At 37.3% G+C, this 23,438-nt stretch overlaps 1 protein-coding gene across 1 annotated transcript; it reads right to left on the bottom strand.

The window, feature by feature from the left end:
* Nucleotides 1–5,880: 5,880 nt before the first annotated feature.
* On the bottom strand, nt 5,881–23,407 carry mybl1 (v-myb avian myeloblastosis viral oncogene homolog-like 1). The gene is made up of 15 exons (XM_057824593.1): nt 23,056–23,407; nt 20,472–20,553; nt 20,321–20,392; nt 20,145–20,237; nt 19,589–19,809; nt 19,310–19,523; nt 19,166–19,228; nt 18,572–18,670; nt 14,951–15,163; nt 12,804–13,064; nt 12,611–12,729; nt 8,935–9,049; nt 8,750–8,869; nt 8,569–8,673; nt 5,881–6,480 (listed from the first exon to the last, which is right to left on the bottom strand). The coding sequence occupies exons 1-15, from the start codon at nt 23,079–23,081 to the stop codon at nt 6,205–6,207; spliced, it is 2,079 nt and encodes a 692-aa protein (XP_057680576.1). The 5' UTR covers nt 23,082–23,407; the 3' UTR covers nt 5,881–6,204.
* Nucleotides 23,408–23,438: the final 31 nt, after the last annotated feature.

Genomic DNA, 23,438 nt, shown 5'->3' with positions numbered 1-23,438 from the left:
CGGAGCAAGGGAGGGTCGATTGGTGAGGAGTAGGGGGAGGGAAGTCGGGTGGCCTGCCAGATGACGGCTCTGTCAGCCTCATAATGGGCCGCCATCTGCTGTCTACCAAACACAAAGGCGACACGTGAGTGTGTGCGTGTACAGAAAAAGGAGCACTTTTCCAACAAGGGAAAATAATTAAGACCGTGCCATGGCAATAAGATTATGAAAGAAAATTTGAATTTTTTACAAATATTATGCAGGCATAACCCTAGTAGTTTATTTATTTATATATATATATATATATATATATATATATATATATATATATATTTAAAGAATTTATTTGCAAATCATGGTGGAAAATAAGTATTTGGTCAATACCAAAAGTTCATCTCAATACATTGTTATGTACCCCTTTGTTGGCAATAACGGAGGCCAAACGTTTTCTGTAACTCTTCACAGGCTTTTCACACACTGTTGCTGGTATTTTGGCCCATTCCTCCATGCAGATCTCCTCTAGAGCAGTGATGTTTTGGAGCTGTCGTTTGGCAACACGGCAACAACAACTCCCTCCACAGATTTTCTATGGGGTTGAGATCTGGAGACTTGCTAGGCCACTCCAGGACCTTGAAATGCTTCTTACGAAGCCACTCCTTTGTTGCCCTGGCTGTGTGTTTGGGATCATTGTCATGCTGAAAGACCCAGCCACGTCTCATCTTCAATGCCCTTGCTGATGGAAGGAGATTTTCACTCAAAATCTCTCGATACATGGCCCCATTCATTCTTTCCTTTACACAGATCAGTCATCCTGGTCCCTTTGCAGAAAACAGCCCCAAAGCATGATGTTTCCACCCCCATGCTTCACAGTGAGAATGGTGTTCTCCGGATGCAATTCAGTATTCTTTCTCCTCCAAACACGAGAACCTGTGTTTCTACCAAAAAGTTCTATTTTGGTTTAATCTGACCATAACACATTCTCACAGTCCTCTTCTGGATCATCCAAATGCTCTCTAGTGAACCGCAGACGGGCCTGGACGTGTACTTTCTTCAGCAGGGGGACACGTCTGGCAGTGCAGGATTTGAGTCCCTGGCGGCGCATTGTGTTACTGATAGTAGCCTTTGTTACTGTGGTCCCAGCTCTCTGTAGGTCATTCACTAGGTCCCCCCGTGTGGTTCTGGGATTTTTGCTCACCGTTCTTGTTATCATTTTGACGCCACGGGGTGAGATCTTGCATGGAGCCCCAGATCAAGGGAGATTATCAGTGGTCTTGTATGTCTTCCATTTTCTAATAATTGCTCCCACAGTTCATTTCTTTACACCAAGCGTTTTACTTATTGCAGATTCTATCTTCCGAGCCTGGTGCAGGTCAACAATTTTGTCTCTGGTGTCCTTCGACAGCTCTTTGGTCTTGGCCATAGTGGAGTTTGGAGTGTGACTAACTGAGTTTGTGGACAGGTGTATTTAATACCGATAATGAGTTAAAACAGGTGCCAAATAATACAGGTAATGAGTGGAGCCTCTTTAGAAGAAGAATATTGCTTGTTTGTAGGTGACCATATACTTATTTTACACTCTAATTTGGAAATAAATTCTTTAAAAATCAAACAATGTGATTTTCCGTCTTTTTTTCCACATTCTGTCTCTCATGGTTGAGGTTTACCCATGTTGACAATTACAGGCCTCTCTAATCTTTTCAAGTAGGAGAACTTGCAGAATTGGTGGTTGACTAAATACTTATTTACCCACTGAATGTGTGTGTGTGTGTGTGTGTGTATATATATATATATATGTGATGAATTTTAAATTTTAATTGATGAATTTCATGTTTTAAATTGATTAATTTCATGCTAAATTGAACATTTTAACGACGTTATAACATGCTAAGTTTCATATTCTGATGTGATTACCGTGATTTTCGGACTATAAGGCGCACCTGACAATAAGCCGCAACCACCAAATTTGACACGAAAATGGCATTTGTTCATGAATAAGCCACACTTGACTATAAGACGCAGCTGTCCTCACTTTATAATTGGACATTTTCACCAAAATATATTGACCGGTAACACTTTATTTGACAGCGGCATCGTAAGACTGTCATAAGACCAAATGAACCACCATGAAGCTTTGAACCAATTGGATGCAAGGCTTCAAGAAGCTTCATTTGGCCATCACTGCTCCACCTGCTTTCAACACCGTTGTCCTTCAACATGCCTCCTAGCATTCATTGCAGCGCTACAGACATAAATAACAATCAAAATTCATGTTCTGTGCTAATTATTTCTTCAGTTATTGTTTCAGTTGTTTCATCAATTGCTAGTTATGGTATTTGATAACGCTGTATTTGACATTATGACATTACACTGACAGGAGCATTAATGAATGCATATGACAGATGTCATTTTGTGTCATCTGGCAAATTATCTCACTTTTGAATAGATGTAAAAGATCCTAGCGGGACATAAATGGAGTTAGTGACTAAATTTTCCAGGTGACACTTAATGACATCTGTCATAAGCATTCATTAACACCGACGACAGTGTCATGTCATAATTATGGCGGTCGTATGGCAGTCTTATGACGCCGCTGTCAAATATAGTGTTACCTATTAACCCAAATAAATCAAATAAGACGCACCGGACTATAAACTGCAGGATTCAAAATGAGGGAAAAAAGTAGCTGCTTGTAGTCCGAAAATTACGTTAGTTTACCATGACAATAAAGGGCTGGGCTATATTCTATTCTATTCTAATGTGATAAATTTCATGTTATCAAATTGTCATATAAATTCAATGTAACGTGAGAAATTTCACATTTTTACTCCATAGTGAAACACTTCACATTATTTAATTACTTCATGTTATAAATTTCACATCTAAAATTATAGGTTTAATGATTTAAAATGGTTATAAAAGTTATAACATGCAACGTTGTTAAAGAGTGATTCATTACACATTTTAATGTAGTAAGTAAAGATTTTAATGTGACAAGTTTATCATAGGCTCCTAATTTGAAATTAAAAAAAAAAAAAAAACAAAAAAAACGGTGGCATAAGACTCCAAAACATTAGCAAAGTGACCCCGGTTTCCCTTTGTTCTGCCCAAAAAATCAACAACTCAAGGCTAGGAGCCAAATAAGAGCAAATGAGCTCCGCCTCATCTTTGCCAGAGTCGCCCCCTGACAAAAGACCCTCTTGTACGCACACACGGCCGCATTGACCAAAAACAACGTGGCGTGCGAATACGCGGGTGCCATAAGGCCAGTGGTCCTATTCTCCCCCCGTTTGGTGGCCAATTGAGTGAATGTGTACAGGACAAAAGGGCCCCGCAGGGGGCATTAAGTCATGGCCCAGTGGGCCCCTTTAAGCCCGGCAGCTGACCCCCGGGAAGGGGACTCTTGTGCGGGTTGAGAGGGCTCGCGTCCATCGCCACACCCGCTCACCTGTCGCAAACACCTGAGGTCATGTGGAGGATTTTTGGAGGCATGAAGCCTAAAAGTCTAATAGCTTCATGCTAATGGATAATGGGAAAAAATATAAGTCGCTAATGAAACTCGCATTGATGCTACTTTGCAGACATTTTTGGGCATCTGACAATTAACAGTTCAATTTTGCAAAATCTTAATGAAAAACATAAAATATTTACTAATTAATTATTTACAATTCAAGTATTTTTTTTAACTCATTCACTGCCACTGACTTGGACATCTATCGCCATCAATGGGTTTGAATATCATCACTCACACCCATTGATGGCGATAGATGTCCAATCCATTTACCGTATTTTTCGGACTATAAGTCGCAGTTTTTTTCATAATTTGACTGGGGGTGCGACTTATACTCAGGAGCGACTTATGTGTGAATTATTAACACATTATTATATCATTTCACATGTTATTTTGGTATTTTGGAGTGAACTTGCATGTTCTTTATGCTATAACTCTTTAATAGCTATGTCACATTAACATACCGGCCACGTTCGCATTTTGTTGTTCATGCATCATGTAACATTATCATACTGTTCATTTATTCAGCATGTTGTTCTCGATTGTATTTTTATTTTAAATTGCCTTTCAAGATGACATATCTGCTCTATGTGTTGGATTTTATCAAATAAATTTCCCCCATTAATGCGACTTATACTCTAGTGTGACTTATATATGTTTTTTTTTCCTCTTCGTTGGGCATTTTATGGCTGGTGCGACTTATACTCAGGTGCGACTTATAGTCCGAAAAATACGGTAAGTAATTTAGAACTTGCTTTTAAATGTTTTGTTTTTAACTTATGATTTAAAATGCTTAAATTTTTTGTGCTGTTTTACAGGGGTGGAATGTAACGTAAGTAAAAGTACTCTAATGCTGTACTTAAGTATATTTTTTTGTGTATCTGTACTTTACTTGAGTACAAATATGTTATATATTATTGTATACATTACTTTTATTTCACTATATTTTACAGCACGTATCAGTACTTTTCACTCCACTACTTTTCAAATTGTCGCCTGCATTACACGTTACTCTAACTTTTTTTTCCCTCCTCATTGTAAATTGATAGTTTCGTTTTCATGCCTTCGGCGCAATCGATGTGCGAGAAAATACTTTTACTTTTTACTTGTAAAGTAAATTCTAAAGCAGGTACTTTTGTACTTTTACTTGAGTAAATTTTTTCTTAGGTTCTTGTACTTTTACTGAAGTCTGTTTTTTTTTTTTTTGCCGCTGTATTTGTACTCTTACTTCGGTAAAAAAAAAAAAAAAAAAAAGTGGGTACTTCACTATTGCTGTTTTCACTGAATTTAAAACAAAAATAAACCCCAATATTCAGGCAAAAAAAATTTGATTTATTTATCTGAAATTCAGAGCAGGTTGACACCTTGGCTAGAAAATATTGTTACAAAAATACAAGCCTGATTACAGTAGTATTGCTTCTATTGATAAACTGTATTAACTCCATTCCTAACAAAACAATATATACACATACCCTCTCTTAATCTTTCCACTTGATCCCCCTGACAGGATTCCCTTCTTATTCTCACTTGTAATACGGGATCATCCAGATTACACAAAACAAAAAGACCCCAATAGTGTCGCTTTAAATCCGAAGTGGGGGTCCGACACGCTTTAAGTCGTATGGTAAAATATGCAACTCATGTCAGTGTTTGATTAGGATAATAAAAATTCACACCAATACACAAACTCTACATCTTCATGAACGAGAAGAAATAATCTAGAATTAAAAACCATAAAAAAGAGTGCAATTTCTCTATGATTAGAGGTCAGAAATATGGTTAGGAACAGCTAAAAAACAGTTAAATGATGATTGGCTGGATTTGAAAAGGTCACCAATTTTAAAGTATTTCCATAGTCGCTCTTGTCAATAAATAAATTAGTTAATAAATAACAGCAAGCGCTGTTTACAATGTATTTTAGAACGGCTATTCATGCTTCTCTGATTTATATTAACATCTAATCATATTAATAAATACAAGTCAACATTAAGGTACCCTTTCTGTTCCATTGAAATACATTCAAGTCGGCTGCGGACTGACGGACGTTCATTTTTTCCACCTACAAAATAAAAACTAAAAACAATCACAAGTGCTCGTCTTAAACCAGGGGTGTCAAACTTCTAGCCCGGGGGCCAGATTATTATGTTGTGCATCACATGCATCACCTTCATTTTTTTCACTAAAATCAAATTGATGTAAAATTTCTGTAGTCAAAAAAACCAGAGAATATTTACGATTATTTCCTTTTAATTTTTGAATTAAATCCAAAATGTTTTTCCCCCTTTAGTAAATAAATTAAGTTAAAAATAAATAAATATAAAGGACAATATTTGTTTTTCCTTTTTTTAATAAAAAACAAACTTTCATTTCAAAATACTGTAAAATATTTTTTTTTAAAGGGAAAATAAAAATGCAAAATTAATTGTTTTAATAAGCTCAAAAATAGGATTTGTAATAAATCGAGGTCAATAACGTCTCTAAATCGGTTACTGACTACCACACTGGATGCCGATTCATTTGCTAATCGCTCAGTCGATTAATCATGGCAGCCCTAGCATTCCCGCGCATTGACAACACGAGACGTCCAATCTGTTTTGACTGGGAGAGGCGAACGTCTCATGCCGTCAATGGCAGCAAAATGAGTTAAATGAGTTTGACACCCCTGTTTAAACAATAAGAAGTATAAAAACGACTTTTAAAAAACTCATTGGCTGCCATTAGAGCACAAGAGCCCTGGGGGCGGAGCCAGAGAGCGCCAGGTCAAGGTACTGGCGGGCCTGCTCGGTGACGGTCAGCTGGTCCTCTGTCTTGCCGTAGACGACGGCGTCCCATTCTTTTCCGCTGTATGGTTGAGTGTCAGTCACCTGTTTGGCCGGCTTGAGGGGCTTCTTTCCCATGCAGTGGCGAGGCGGATGTGACGCCATCGCCACGGGAGGAGGAGGGGTCTCCTTATCCTCCTCAGTCGAACTGGATATGATACTCTCGTCAGGAACCTGAATGAGCAGAATAGCAATAAATGGTAAATGGTGTTACACTTGAATAGCGCCTTTCCACCTTTTAAATATGTTCTTTACTTCAGTTAAGGCAGGAAATTATGAAAAACCTTTTTTAAATTTAGTATTCATTCATTCACCTTCTGAACCACTTATCCTCACGAGGGTCGCGGGGTGCTGGAGCCTATCCCAGCTGACAACAGGCAGGAGGCATGGTACATTTATACATATATACATATATAAATACATATATACATATTAGGGCTATCAAACGATTAAAATTTTTATCGAGTTAATCACAGCTTAAAAATTGATTAATCGTAATTAATCGCAATTCGAACCATCTATAAAATATGCCATATTTTTCTGTAAATTATTGTTGGAATGGAAAGATAAGACACAAGACAGATATATAAATTCAACATACTGTACATAAGTACTGTATTTGTTTATTATAACAATAAATCAACAAGATGGCATTAACATTAACATTCTGTTAAAGCGATCCATGGATAGAAAGACTTGTAGTTCTGAAAAGATAAATGTTAGTACAAGTTATAGAAATTTTATATTAAAACCCCTCTTAATGTTTTCGTTTTAATAAAATTTGTAAAATTTTCTATCAAAATGTAAACTAGTAGGTCACCATTGTTGATGTCAATAATTACACAATTCTCATGGTCATAAAATCAGTTGCACCCAAGCGCCAGCAGAGGGCGACAAAACTCCAAAAAACACAAGTAACAAGTGTACATGACTGTGCTGTCATTTTAATCTGTTTGAGCGGGGCATGTGCGTTAATTGCGTCAAATATTTTAACGTGATTAATTTAAAAAATTAATTACTGCCCGTTAACGAGATAATTTTGACAGCCCTAATATATACACACATACATACACAATACATACACACATATACATATATACGTGTGTGTGTGTGTATGCATGTATATAAAATCTATATTTTTTGAACTAATTCCATATTGTTAATTTTTATTTCATATTAAATTCTACATATTTTTAATTAATATTGTATTTATTTCAATATTTTTCTAAAAAAAATTTTAATATTGAGTTATTTACATTTTTTGGGTAATTTTTAGATAATTAATCTTTTTAGAATCTATACTTTTAATATTTGTTATTTGTATTTTTTTTTACATATTTGTATTTAATATTATAGAATATTATTAATATTATTGTAGTTTTTTTCCCATTATTTTAAGTTTTTGGGTAATTTGTCTATTTACAAAATGTATATTTTCTAATAGCGTGACACTTGGTCGAATTGGTCCAATTAGAAGATTCATTTTGGTTTTGAATAAGGGTGTGGCTGCACAGCTCAGTAGCACCTTTTTTGTAGGACCCTCTTCAATAGGGTTTTTTTCTCCTATGGGTGTGAATGTCCCAAAAAATCCCCCAAAAAAGAGGCGAGCAAGTTAGGTTCTCATGAGATGATGAGAGGGGGACGATCTGCTACTACCCTGACTTGCGTGCCGTCTGAGTTGCGCGACGTCCGAGTTGTGCCAAACTGCTAGGGCTCTTTCCTGCTTGCAGGCCTAGTTAATATTAATGTAGTTTCTTCTTCCAATATTTTACGTTTTTGGGTAATTTGTGTATTTAAAAAAATATATATTTTCTGATAGCGTGACATTTTTAATGTTAATGTGTTTTTTTAATTTGTGTATTTGTTTTTTATAATATTTTTGTAGTTTTTTCCTGCAACATTTTAACAGTTTTTCGGTAATTCATCAAATATTTTCAAAATATATATGTTGTGATATCGTCACATTTTTAATATTTGTTTTTTTTAAAAAATATATTTATTTGTATTGTATCGAATATTTTTGTGTCCTGATATTTTTCGTTATCCATAAATTGTATTCGTCAAGTATTTTATTTACATATTTTTTAATAAATTAATACACGCATTTTCCCACATATCTTTTTATTTTCGTCAAATGCTTTTGATACTTTTTACTACTACTTTGCTTTGTTTATTCAAATACACCAACAATAACAATGCTGTGATTCTTTTTTCCTCACTGCAACATTTTGAAATAATTTTGTGATGTCAACCAAAACTGACCTGCGCATCATTGAGCTGATCTTGGAACAGTTCCACGCAGAGACCATCTTCCCCCCAGGGTTCCAGAACCAGAGACTTGCGTACTTTTCTGGCTGGACCGTCCATCTGCATAAGAAACACACAAAAAAATGGTTAAAAAAACTGAGTTGGGCTGGTTGAGGATCGCACGTGCGGTCCTTACATTTTCCTTCCAAGCTCTGTAGTCAGGCTGCACCGCCGTGGTTCTGTTAAAAATGTCTGCACCGGTTTCCTGTTTCAGAACTTCGCGAATATCTTCTTCAAGGAAGGCCAAAGGCTGCGGCTGGAACAACACACAAATATCCATCAATTAATTCTGGGAACAATCAAGTTTTTCAACACTCTTACCTCCATCTTTAGCGGGCCGTGCATTTTCTCCTGAGCTGCCAAAGCATTTTTGAAGGGTGTCGGTGTCCTCGGTGTTGGAATTGTGACCATTTTGCGTAACTTGGGTGTTCTGGAACTGAAAATTTTCAGTTTATAGTTAGTGCTACAATGATTATTCGAGTAAATTGACTAGAAAAAAAGCTTTCAATCTAATTTAGCTGCTTCGAGTATTTGTTTAATCAGGAGTAGTGTTGTAATGGGTCGTTTTGAAAGTGTTTGCATTTACTTGTATTGAATTGGGTGGATAAACTGCCCTCAAGTGGCAACAGTCAATATGAAATAACTCGTTTCACATGGCTGGATCCAGCCGCTCCCTGTTAAGACCAACATAAGGTTGTAAGTTTTGTTTGAGCTAATATGTTTTTTTAATACGTTCATAATTTAGTTTATATTTAGTCGTTTTTGTGGGAATATGTGTTTGAACGTGAACGGTTTCTTAAGAGTATTGTAAAAAATTGTTAGCAATTTGTAGCATTTAATCTAGCGGACTTTTGCCATGCAAGTTAGCCAGTTGTTCTTTTGTTGTACTCAGATCCTCATTTATTTTATAAGTATTTTAATGTATTTTTAAATGAAAGTGCAATTCTGCATTGTTTAAAGAACCGTTTGAGAATTTTATTTTGGATTCGCATTTATTGCTCTTTTGAAAGTGCAATCTTAGCAAGCCTTTGTTTTACATCTCCTAAAATTTATTCTGCAACACATGAAATGTTCCTAACCTGATTACTCGATTAGTTGAACTAACTAGTTGATGGATTAATCGAGCCCCTACATATATTTATATACAAGTACATTTGGGTTGCATGTAGGACTGCCAAAATTGATCGACAGCTAATCAATAGTCAAATGAATCAGCAGCTATTTTAGAATAGAAATTGAATAGAGAGCCTTTATTGTCATTGCAATTTGCGATACAAGGCTCAAGACAACAATGATCTCACAATATGGCAATATAACGATTAACGATACATAGGTCATCATACGATGTTTTGCTTTACAAGTAAACAACAGAAAAACAAGCTCTTCTCATTCTTCTGCTGTGAATTGAATTGAGTTTATCACTAGTAGATGTCCAATTCCTACAAGTAAACAACAGAAAAACAAGCTCTTCTCATTCTTCTGCTGTGAATTGAATTGAGTTTATCACTAGTAGATGTCCAATTCCTTTGAAATAGGAGGATGGCCGGGAATATACATTTGTTCTTTGACTGCCATTCCTCCCACTTCAAACAGATTGGACGTCTATAGCGGTCGATGGTAAACAATGAGTTTAATTTTGGGGAATTTCAGGTCATTAGCTTTTGATTTTGTCACTTCCTGTTGATTTTGGGGCAATTAGGGAGTCACTTCCTCTTGATTTTGGATTACAGAACAGGAAGTCACCCGGAAATTTCCACAAATAAATAGGCAGTGACTCAAACTCAACAGGAAATGACCTGTAAATGCCCTAAAATGAACATAAAGGACCTGTAAATGCCCCAAAAATCAGAAAGACTGGGTGTGAATGCTATGGTTTCGAATGAGCGAACGTTCATTCGCCCCAGGCTAAGGGGCCATTTATATTGTGACGCTCCAAGAATACGAAAAATTTCATGTTTGCATCTACATGGTTCCGTCCTGGTTCTGTCTCCATTCGAACGATGTCGCAAATTCGCGCGAAAACGATGTAGTATTCATGCCAGGACCTAGCGGGCAGTGCAGTTTTACAAGGCAACAGCCATTGATGTACTTATTTGCCAAAACCACCTCAGCCCGAAAGCGCCCACTGGGCTTTTTCTTTTGCTTCAAAAGGCACAAAAATGCTAACATAAAATACATTTAAATTAAAAATATTATAAAAACAGTACATTAAAGCCAACGTTCCACCATGTTTGCTGTTTTGAATGTTTACTAGCAGCGACTGCGCATGCCCAAAGTGACGTGTGCGAGTGCTGACGTCATCGGAGCGAGAGTGTTCCATTCATATGGTTGCGGGGCATTCCCCGCAATGGAATCGTTCCACTTTGGAGGCCGGAATCAAACGTTTGTGTCTTCGCCTTCCGTTTTCGCCGTCACCTTATAAAGGCGAGGCCAATCCGGAACACAATCGTTGCGTCTTGTTGTTGCAGCGTCACCATGTAAACGGCTCCTAAATGGATTGGGTGTCTCGCGCCGTCAATGGCGGCCATTGAGTGAACAAAGATACTATTCTAGTGCTGCAACGATTAATCGATTAACTTGAGTAATTCGATTAGAAAAAAGCTTTGAATCAAATTTTGCTGCTTCGAGTATTCGAAGCATGGGCGTTGTGATGGTTTGTTTTGAAAGTGTTTGCATTTAGTTTTATTGATTTGGTTGATACATTGCCGTCTAGTGGCAACTGGCAACAGTGACAATGCCATAACGTGTCTAACATTGCTGAATCCAGCTGTTCCCTGTTTAGACCAAAATTAGGTAAGTTTTTGTTTGAGCTAATATGTTTTTTAAGCATTAGTAATTTAGTTTATAGGTATTTATCCGTTTCTTGTGGAAATATGTGTTTGAACGATTTGTTAAGACCATTGCAAAAAAAGCATATTACAGCATTTAAGCTAGCGGACTTATCCTATGCAAGTCCGGCAATTGTTCTTTTGTTGTATTTAGATCCTCATTTATTTATTTTTTTAATATCGTTTGAGGCTAAGTTCAGGTATTTTAATTTATTTTTAAATGAAAGTGCAATTCTGCATCGTTTGAACAAACACTAAGGAATTTTATTTTGTAATCGCGTTTAATGCTCTTTTGAAAGAGCAATCTTAGCAAGGCTTTTTTTTTACATTTCCTAAAATGTATTCTGCAACGCATTACATGTTCTTAATCCAATTAATCAATTATTCGAACTAACTAGTTGATAGATTAATCGACTTCTAAAATAATCGATAGCTGCAGTCCTATACTATTCTAGTAGAAGATTTTGGGACTTGTTGGTTCCTTTTTTGTAAACGGTAACTCCTTTTGAAAACAACATGTATTTTCTTGGCATGAGTATATCAATAACCTTTTAGGATACATCACGATATATCAACATTTCGATTTTTTGTCACACCCTTAGTGTACACAGGGTGGGAATAAAGTAAATAGGTGAAGAGCAGCAAGTGGTGATGTAGTAGTAATATAACAGTTTGTATATGATAATTTACAGTACTCAGACGAGGAAGATGGTTGGCTTGATGTGCAATGATACAAATGACAGTTTGTGTATAAATATTGATTTAAAAGTGCAAAAATGCTATAATTTGACTGTGCAAATATTGCATATGCAGTACCCAGATTGAGCAGATGTCTGAGAACATATTAACTAGTGAGCAGCATGTGACAATGTTGTGGCATTAGCAGTGCAAAATTGAGTTGAGTACAGTGACAGCTCTTGGAAAGAAACTCTCAGTCTGTTTGTTTTGGCTTTTTTGGGAGTCAATTAACCGTCAGAGACATTTTTGACTGGAAAAACTCGTAATAAATCAAAATGTGATACTTACAATCATCTGCTTTTGACGTGATTTACATCTCAGCTGATTAGCGGACTAATTGCCAAAATAATCGGTGATGAATCGATGATCAAATCAATGGTTTGTGGCAGCTCTTGTCGCATGGTACACCATTCATGTAGTAGAAAACCTACCCATCATTTTCTTTCTGGTGCGTGGGTGTGGCGAGGAGACACTTTTGTCCGCACACAGGCGTGGAGGTGAGCGCTGGGAAGTCCAAATTCAGATGCTCTGAGGTTGATTTATTATAGAACTACAAGATAAGGAATGTCAAAATTGCTGTTACAGACTTAATGGATGACGAGAATATCGAGCAATGCGGTTTACCTGTGACGGCGTGAACGGTAGCAATTTGGTGGGGGTTCCCTTGGGCGTGTTGGAAACGTTTTCCAAAAACGAAGAGTAGGTCCTATCACGCAAAGGCGACGGTTCGCTCAATTCTCTCTTGCGCTTCCTGGAGGTGGACATTTTGGAAGAGGCAGCACTCGTCTCGTGAAGGAGAGAGACGAAGGTGGCCTGGTCATGGTAGAGAGCCGCCGCCGTCTCAGCGAGGTCGACACTGGCCACGTCGCTCCATGCTGAGGGGTCCTGTGAGGCAAAACCCATCGTATGTCAATGTTGAATACGTTCCTTTGGTATATTTTTGCCATATAAAATTTTTGTTTGGTATTTTTTTCTAATATTTTTTACTCATAGTTGCATTTTTCTGTACATTACAATATATATACATACATATTTTTTTAAAATAGTTTAAACAATAAATAATATTCATTTATATACTACCACTAACATTTAAAAATACATTTTTTCCCCCCATTTTCTCAATATTTTGTAAAACCTCCAGCTGTTTGTTTTTCTGTTAAAAGTTTTGAACATAAAAAAAAAGTTCCCAAAAAAAAAAAAGTTTTGAACATTTTGTTTCTTACTTCAGCATTTTTATTTTAACATATTTTATGTACTATTGTGAATTATTTTCAAGGTATTGTTTTGGCATTTTGTAACATTTTCTCGAATATTTCTCTTTCGTAATATTTCTGTATTTTTCCCGCTAAGTTTGTATTGTGAAATGTAACATTTTTCAACATTTTGTCTAATATTTGAGTAGATCTATTCTCACATTTTAGCATTTGCCAAATTAATATAATTGTATTATTGACAGCTACAGGGTGGGGCAGAGCAACTTGCTTATTTAAATTTGGCACCCTGAAGCGACGGTTGCTCTGAGGATGTTAGGGACGGACTTATTTGAGAGGGTGGGGCTTAAAGTTTGGTTCTTATTGTGCGGTATTTAGTTTGTGTTTATTTTTCAGGAACCCCAATGAGCATCATGGAGTGGACGACGTTGAGGCATTTTTTTCAAGTGGTCGCTCAATCGTCGCAACGCAACTTGCATTCCGTAGACATTTCAATATTGCCCTCCGTTGTCGTGTTCCTGGCCTGCCGTCAATTGTTTAAGAGTAAACAACTTCAGGGAAACGGCTGATGTGACATTGACGCGGTGAGACAATCTGTTTTGGATCTCCCCGGCGGTCTGCCCGCAAACACGCATCTGCTCTTGGGTTGTCTGCTCGTTCTCTGAGACGAATCTTCCATGAAGAATTGAATTATCCCTACAAATTAGCGATGGTGCAACTTAATCCATGCGATTTTATTGCTCGTGAAAATGGATGTGAGGCGATTTTGGGCTTGCCTGTCGACACACTTATTTTCTTCAGTGATGATGCTAACTTCCATCTTTCGGGATCTGTAAATAAGCAAAACACGCGCTATTGGAGTCCTGAAAACTCCAGAGAACTTCATTGACTTCCTCTACACCTACTACGTTTAACTGTTTGGTATGCACTATTGCGAGCTGGCATAACTGGCCCATGTTTTTTTTTTTTGGAAGAAAACAAACAGGCAGTATAGGTGACATCTGACTGTTATGTAAATATGATCAATGAGTGTTTCCAGCCAACGCTGAACCAGATAGGTGTGGAACGGAGGGCAATATTGAAATGTCTACTGAATGCAAGTTGCGTTGACTGAGCGACCACTTGAAAAAAAAGAATGCCTCAACAGCGAAAGCGGGTTCCAGCTTTGTCCACTCCATGATGCTCACTGGGGTTCCTGAAAAATAAACACAAAATAAATAACGCCCGTTAAACCAAACTTTAACCCCCACCCTCTCAAATAAGTCAATCCCTACCATCCGCAGAGCAACCATCACTTCAGGGCACCAAATTTAAATTAGCAAGTTGCCCTGCCCCACCCTGTATATTTATCAACTATTTTTCCATTTGTATCAAAATAATTGTCCTCTGATGTATTTTATTTTGCTTTAAAATTGGTAATCCTTTTCATATTTGTGCATTAATTGTCTCATTTATTCACCAAATACAAACATGGATGGGTTTGGTAGTTTTTTCTTGAATTTTTCAGTGCACTGAAACAAAAAAAATTACCTGAACCAAAAAAGTATTTTCATTCTTTACCGAGTCTAACATCTCCATGGACTCCGTGAAGTCACGTATGCTTTGCAGGGTAGTGAGCATCATGCTGGGCTCTAAAGCTACAAACACGCCAGGGACTGCGCTCAGCTGGCTGGGGCCTCCCTGCGGATTCTCCGGCTCTGACCAGGACGTCACATTGACCCGCACCTCCTGGCCGCTCCTGCCATTCGACCAGTTCACGTACGGCTGCGAGCTCTGGGAATAGACCGTGAGTTGTAAGAATGAGCGAGCTTGAGATGGCGAGGGGTCCTAAATGATGGCGATGGAGTGATTGCAGCTTCAGGCCAGTCCAGATGAGAAGCGAGATGGGAAACTAGCAACTAGAGAAACACTAGAGCAGGGGTGCCAAACTCATCTTTGTAACAGGCCACAACTAGGACTGCCACAGTTAATCGACAAAAAAATCGCCGATAAAATGACTCCTCAGAAAAATATTTTCTTCTACTGTATATTTTTCATTTCATTTATAATTTATTTTTTTATCAAAAAAGGAGAAAAACAGTATCCATGATTTTTGTTTAAATGTATTATTTTCAAAATGTTTTAATTACCGTATTTTTCGGACTATAAGTCACATATGAGTATCTGTCGCACTAGCCAAAAAATGCGCAATGAAGAGGAAAAAAAACGTATTAGTCGCACCGGAGTATAAGTTGCATTTTTGAGGGAAATTTATTTGATAAAATCCAACACTAAGAACAGATATGACATCTTAAAAGGCAATTTAAAATAAAAATTGAATAGAGAATAACTGGCTGAATGAGTATACGCTATGCTAACTAGGGCTGCAGCTATCGAATATTTTAGTAATCGAGTATTCGACTGAAAATTCTATCGAGTAATTGGATAGAACATATATTTTTTTTTAGGTAAAGAGCAATTATAAATATACACGAAAAAATGAGACATTTCGCCTAATATTGAACAAATTTCAGACAATGTCTTCGTTTTCCATATACATTGTAAAAAGGCTTGAAAAAGACCAACAATTGCATCTCAGATGACTAGAAAAAAAAAAAACAAATTCACGGCTTTCACTCAAAAACGCTTCTAGATCTTATAAAAAGAAATCTTATTTCCTACCTAAAAATGTCATTTTGCCCGTAACACACATTACTTAAAAGTTAGGTGTTTTTCCCATGTGTTTATTGCTAACTAGTGCTGCAACGATTAATCGATTAACTCGAGTATTCAATTAGAAAAAAATATTCGAATCAATTTTGCTGCCTCGAGTATTCGTTTAATTAGAGTGGGGTTGTAAAGGTTTATTTTGAAAGTGTTTGCATTGAGTTTTATTGATTTGGGTGGCTACACTGCCCTCTAGTCTGCCTCATTTCACGTGGCTGAATCCAGCTGGTCCATGTTAAGACCAACATAAGCTAAGTTTTTGTTTGAGCTAATGTTTTCTAATGCATTCGTAATTAAGTTTACAGGTATATTTAGCCATTTTCTGTGGGAATATGTGTCCGAACCATTTGTTAAGAGCATTGTAACAATTTTTTTTGTTTTTTTAATTAAATTGCCGTTTTTATAGCATTTAAGCTAGCAGACTTTTGCTGTTTAAGTTATCCCATTGTTCTTTTGTTGTACATAAATCCTTATTTTATTTATTTATTTTTAACGTTTGTGGGTAAGCTCGGGTATTTTAATACCTGTTAATACCTGTTCCTTATCCGATTACTCGATTATTCGAACTAACTAGTTCATCGATTAATCGACTACTAAAATAATCGATAGCTGCAGCCCTACTGCTAACGTTACATAAACATAAACAACGAACTGAGAATGTGCTTGGTATGTTGACGTAACATACAGTGGTATGAAAAAGTATCTGACCCTTTTGGAATTTCTCACATTTCTGCATAAAATCACCATCAAATGTGATCTGATCTTTGTCAAAATCACACGGATGAAAATACAGTGTCTGCTTTAACTAAAGCCACCCAAACATTTATAGGTTTTCATATTTCAATGAGGATAGCATGCAAACAACGACAGAACGGGCAAAAATAAGGAAGTGAACCCTCAGCCTAAGGAGACTTAAAGAGCAATTGAAACCAATTTTTACTTAACATTTTTAGTCGGTGAGTAAGGTGTGTGCCCAATCACTGATGAGTGGTTTAAAGCTGCCCTGCCCACTATAAAACAAAAACACCAGGTAAGATGCTGTAACAAGAAAATGATCCAAACCACAGAAGTAAATCAACTTCAGAATGGTTTCAGAAGAACAAAATACATGTTCTGGAGTGGCCAAGTCAAAGTCCAGACTTGAACCCCATTGAGATGCGGTGGAGCTCAAAGACAGCGATTCATGCCAGACATTCCAGGAATCTGACTGAAGTACATTAGTTTTGTAGAGAAGAATGGGCCAAGATTATACCTGATCGAAGTGCCAGACTGATGTACAGGAAGTTACATCAGTCTGGATGAAGTTATTGCTGCCAAAGGGAGGGCAACATAAAACTTATTTTCCCCGTCTGTCATTGTTTGCATACTATCCTCATTAAAATATGAAAATCTATTAATGTTTGGGTGGTTTTAGTTAAAGCAGACAGTTTTTTCATCTGTGTGATTTTGACAAAGATCAGCTGACATTTGATGGTGATTTTCTGCAGAAATGTCAGAAATTCCAACTTTTTCCATACTTCCATACTTTACATAGATTCCATACTTTTTCATACCACTGTATGTTGTAAGACTATCAGGAAATGCCGTGGACCCAATTGCAGAGGCGGTACCTTTTTAATTAAAAAAAACAAAGTGTCAAACAAAAAGTCAACCTAAAGGGGAAAAACGAGCTACAAAAGGTGTATTCGGGAAGCATGGGCTTCTCAGGAGTGAGACTTCTAAGTCCTTGTGCTGGAATCTTTTGGCAACTGGTGTGCGTTTGTTTGGCCTGCGCTTAAAAAGGCTCTTCGAATGAGCCACAGGTGTTGCCAGTTAACCTCACCCCTGAGGATACCGGTCTTCAAACAGAGAGAAAGGCATCAACATGGAACGTAAGGCAGGATCACACCAAACATAGCTATTCAGTTATTCAGATACCTATAGCATAAATAACATGATTATGAAAAAAAAATGCAACTTATAGTCTGAAAAATATGGCAATTAAATGAAAATACAGTAAATATTCAAGTCCAACATTTATTTTGTATTTTTATTTTTTCTTATTTAAATTTACATTTATTTACATACATTCAAAAAAGGGGAAGAACAATAAATATCATTTTATTTTATATTTTTTAGTACGAAAAAGGAAAAAACTTAAATATTCTAGTATTCTCTCATGTCTGCAGTCCTTGATCTCTTATTGAGGACTACAAAGATTGAGCAAAAAATAAATAAATAAATAAATAAATAAAAATACACAAAATGACATGGCGGGTCATATCTGCCGACAAGTTTGACACCTGTGCACTACAGCAAGAAAAAAGAAGTGCACCATTCTTGTTTTTGCATAGATACACTGCAAAAAATCATTTGTAATTGAATTTTTTTTTTTTTTACTTTTTTTGCAACGTATGTATGTCACGCACATACAAAGGCAGTCAGGCAAGCTACCAGCTAACACCCAACAGGTGCTGGGAAGTGTGCTACGCTTACACATGGGACTCTGCGCAGGACTTCGCTCTCGGCTGACATAAGCAGCATCTTGAGCTCCTTTATTCTTTTCTCTCTGTCGGGATCATCGGGGCAGGTTGGCTGTCACGGGTGTGGCAGGAGGCGGATGTTAAAGAAGGACGGAGTTAGCAAGGATAGAAGAGGACAACACCAAAACAGATTTACGGCAAAAAAATGACATGGGAAAGGAGGCCAAAAAGAAATCACAGGAAATTGGAGTCTGCAGCTTTAGTTTTCACAAGAATCAACAAAGGAAAGTACAAAAATTTAGTATTATTCAGACTAGAACGTGTGCCATTAATGAACGAGTATATTTTTCATTATCGTAAGGTGCATTAGTGGATCAGTGCACCACATTTGTCATTTGTTCTTTATCTTTTAATATTGTTACTATTGTTTTATTACTTTATTTCAAGGTTTCCTCCAGTGCTTTATAAGCCTGGCAGGTCACTGAATTGTTTCAAAGACATTAAGCACAACCATAATTTATGCAAAACACAGTCAATTTTATGGATTTTAAGTACACAGTCTAGTCCAAAAAATACAGTGAAGACAGTTTAAATGGTTGAAACTCACCAAAATAAAACCTGAAGAGTCCATCAGCTGGCGTTCTATCGGATCAGAATGGTAGTCTAGCATCTAGAAAAACAGAAAAAAATGTACCAGTCATTAAAAGTGAAAGGAAGTGCAATCAACATGAAATTAAGAGTGGAGGCGGACATGGTCGGGTGGTGCCGCGGCTGATTGGGGGCTCTGTTCGCAGCACGGTGCCTCAAGAGGTGTCAAAGGTTGACGCGGCGAGTGCTGGCGTCTCTTGCCGGCCCCTCCGTGGGTCGACGCGCACGTTTTTGCGGCGGTGTCCTGCAGGTAGCCCTCATGTTCCACTTTTCTCCTCATTGTCGAGTTCCAGTGGTTCTTAATGGAGTTGTCCGTCCTGAGTCAAAATACACATTTTCTGTACACAATTTCACATGTTTGTATGTTAGCAGGGCATTTTACCTCCCAGGCAGTAATTTGGAGATCTCGGCCCAGCGGTTGCCCAGCCGCTTGTGGGCCTCGTAAATGATGCGGTCCTCTTCCTGCGTCCACGATGATTTCTTCACCTCCGGATTGAGGTGATTGTGCCAGCGTTCGCGGCACTGCTTGCCAATGCGGCCCTGGAGGTGCTTGGCAATCACTGACCAGCGTTTGGGGCCGTACTTGTGCACCAGGTCGATCACCTAAACAAAGGATTCCAGTGTTCAGAAAAAATATATAGAATATATACAGTAAAGCTGATTGACTCATATCAAAAATAATCTCTGATAAGTCAACTATTAAAAGAATCGTCTGTGGCAGCCCTACTTTACACTGCATTATTCATTCATAAATGGGTTTTGCATTCCCTCCCTACAGGAAAAGCACTAAAAGCAAGCACTTGTATGTTGTTTTTACTAGCAATGATGTAAGTGGAGAATTTGAATCTGGCGCCCCTGGCCAAAGCCAAGACCGTTTTCATTTTGGCGGTATATAAAAATGTCGCTTGCTCTACCTTCTGTCTCCCGTATCTTCTTACCTTCTGATCCTCCTCCCTTGTCCACGGCCCTTTCACCAGCTCGGGGTTGAGTACCTTCTGCCAGCGGTGCTGACACTGACCATCTGTCCTCCCCTGACGTGTAAAAAAAAACACCTCAATACACTCATCCACCACTCATCTTTCTCCCATCTAGCATAGCGCAACGATGCACGTACAGGAAAAAAGTTGGCGATAACTTTCCAGGCATCTGTGCCATGTTGCTCCACGAGCTTTTTCAGCTTTTCGTCCTTGGGTGAAAAACCAAAAGAAAAATTTGGCCCAATTCTTCTCAAGTAAAGCAGTCAAACTTAAATATCGAAACGTTACCTCGTCGCGGGACCACTTAATTTTGCAAAAAAACTTCTTTTCTTTGCTCCTCTCTGTAGTGTCGGCGTCGTCCTCGTTGTGGCTGCAAGCAAACATGTTGCCGATTGACTCAAAATGAACATGTATGATGGTAACATTCATTCATTAGCTTTACATAGTGTGCATCTTTGATCCATGATGAAAGGAGACTCTGCCTTCTTCTTTTATGTATATCACTTAAAAGAACAAAGATGGTGTAATGTAGTTGACAAGATTTGTTGCCTATTGTAAATTGTGTTATTAACTCATTCACGGGCCATCGACGGCAATAGACGTCCATTTGAACCGATTTTTTCCAAATAGTTGTACATTTACCTAATGCTTGTGTATTTTTCATCCAATATTTTTGGAGGGAAACTGTGTTGCCTCCAGAGCTCCATCAGTGTGGAAACTCTTAGTAAGTCACTTGGATGTTGGCAGGAACTGCTTCTGTCAACACCATAAGTAGAAACAGGAAGGGTGAGGGCTCTCCTGAGCTATCAACGGGCTCTTTCACCTCCAGAGGTAAGTTGGGGTGTGACAAATCCCCAATTGTGTTCAAATATTAACTCACAGAATAATCGAATCTAAGGTTGACTTGCTGCCAGATACTAGTGACAACTCATTTAAATTCACAGAAGTCTGAATGAAGTCATTTTATTGATCGGACGTCTATCAACGTCATTGGCAGTCAAACATTAAAAGCATCATAACTTATGATGGTGCGAAGTGTAATTTTTAAGACTATCACTTAAAATGACAAATTCCTGACGACAAATGAATTTTTCCTTTGTCCCCCCCAAAATTTAAAATATATACATATATATATACAGTGCTGCTCGAAAGTTTGTGAACCCCACAGCGATGGTCAGATTTTTTGTAAAAAAACCTAAAATAACCTTATTAAATGTTAAGTTATACCCAAATCCACAATACTGACATTCCAAATAATGGACTGAAACAAAAGAAATAGTTATATTGTCATTCTTTATTTAACAAAAGTGGTTGATTTCAGAAAAACTCAGATATCATGTGTGCAAAAGTATGTGAACCCCTTCAGTTAATAGGATATTGCGCCTCCTTTTGCAGAGATTACCTCAACCAAACGGTTTCTGTAGTGACTAATCAGCCTCTCACATCTACTTTGGGGGATTTTTGCCCATTCTTCCTTGCAGAACGCGGTCAGTTGAGAGAGGTTTGATGGGCGTCTGGCATGAACTGCTCGCTTCAGGTCCCGCCACAGCATTTCAATGGGATTTAGGTCAGGACTTTGACTGGGCCAGTCCAGAACACGAATCTTCTTCTTTTTCAGCCATTCCTTGGTTGTATTGCTGGAATGCTTTGGATCATTATCATGTTGCATGATCCACCTTCTGCCAAGCTTTAACTTCAAAACAGATGGCGTCAGGTTATGTTCTAGGATTTGACAATATTCCTCAGAATTCATGATTCCCTGGACTATGTGGAGTTGTCCAGGTCCTGAGGATGAAAAGCAAGCCCAGATCTTGACATTCCCACCTCCATGCTTCACTGTTGGGAGAAGGTTCTTTTGGTGGTATGCAGTGTTGACTTTTCGCCAGACATGGCGGTTTTGGTTGTGACCAAACAGTTCAATTTTGCACCTACATCAGTTGATGAAAACTCTTTTTAATTTAGTCTCGACAACACAACTGTTAAAAAAACAAAAAAAAACTACTGAATTGATTGATTAGGAAATCAGGTTGAAATAATAGAAAATTCCAAAATGTTGAGGGGGTTCACAAACTTTTGAGCAGCACTGTATTTACTGTTCTTTCCTTTGTTGTTTTTTTAGGTAAATAGAAAAGATAAAATAATAATAATAATAATAATAATAAGTGAATATTTAATATTCAAGAAAATAGATGTATTTTTAGGTCAAGAATAATTTACTCCAACAACTAAGGACTTTTGAAATTTACCTATTAAGCCGCCCACACATTTTTTGTTGTTTTAATGTAAAAAATGAGAAAGAAAAAAAAAGTAAATAACTAATAATAATGAGAAAATTTACTATTAGGAGGCTCAAAAAAAAAAAAAAAAAAAAAAAAAAAAAAAACAGAATTTTGACCATTTTTAGGCCAACAACATCACTAAATGATTGCATTAATTTGCTAACCATTTAACTGAACTGCCAATTAATCGATTCATCGTGTCCCTATTCTGACTTCACACACAAAAATCAAGTTGCGTTATTACTCTAACACGTAATTAATATATTTATTACATGAAAAAAATATATATATTTCATTCAGAAAAAATACATTTGTCTTAGACATATTTGTCAAAATTACAATTTATGCATATTTAAAGCGAAAGTTATTGTGTTACATTATACTTATAACGTTACACGAGTTTTTCCCTTAAGGATAACAAGCAGGTGCATGTATATGCGTTCATAATTAAAATTTGAATCAATAACATACATGTTATTTACAAATCTTCTTGCTAAAATACTCTAATAAAACATTTATTTGCATATGATCGTCCTCAATCGACATAAGTGACGTACCAAGACAGTGATCTCAATTTACGTCAGTGCACCCACCTGCGTGACGACTTCGCGTTGTCCATGACAACCGCAGGGAAGCGCGGACCTCTTCTGCGTGTTTTTATTCCTCAATACACTCAAATGCCAAGAAAGTGGACGTATATCCACAGAATCGTCCGTGGGAACTGGCCTCTGATTTGCATTATTCTGCTAGCCATCCTGCTAATTAAGTCGTCATTATTACTTTCGCTCTGCTAAAAAAGAAAAGAAAAGCAAGTGCAAAGGCTGTAACATCCCTTCGAAGAACTAACGTCGTCCTCGTGTAGTAACAAAATCACTCATAACACTTTAAATATGAACTAAAAGGCTAAAAACATGATAAATTTTGCTTTCGTTACTTGCTGTAGGAAAATGCTTGTCTCTCTTCGTTCGACGGGGTG

This window comes from Corythoichthys intestinalis, chromosome 20 (assembly GCF_030265065.1).
Source record: "Corythoichthys intestinalis isolate RoL2023-P3 chromosome 20, ASM3026506v1, whole genome shotgun sequence".
NCBI lineage: Eukaryota > Metazoa > Chordata > Actinopteri > Syngnathiformes > Syngnathidae > Corythoichthys > Corythoichthys intestinalis.
This window is presented reverse-complemented; position numbering and strand designations above follow the sequence as displayed.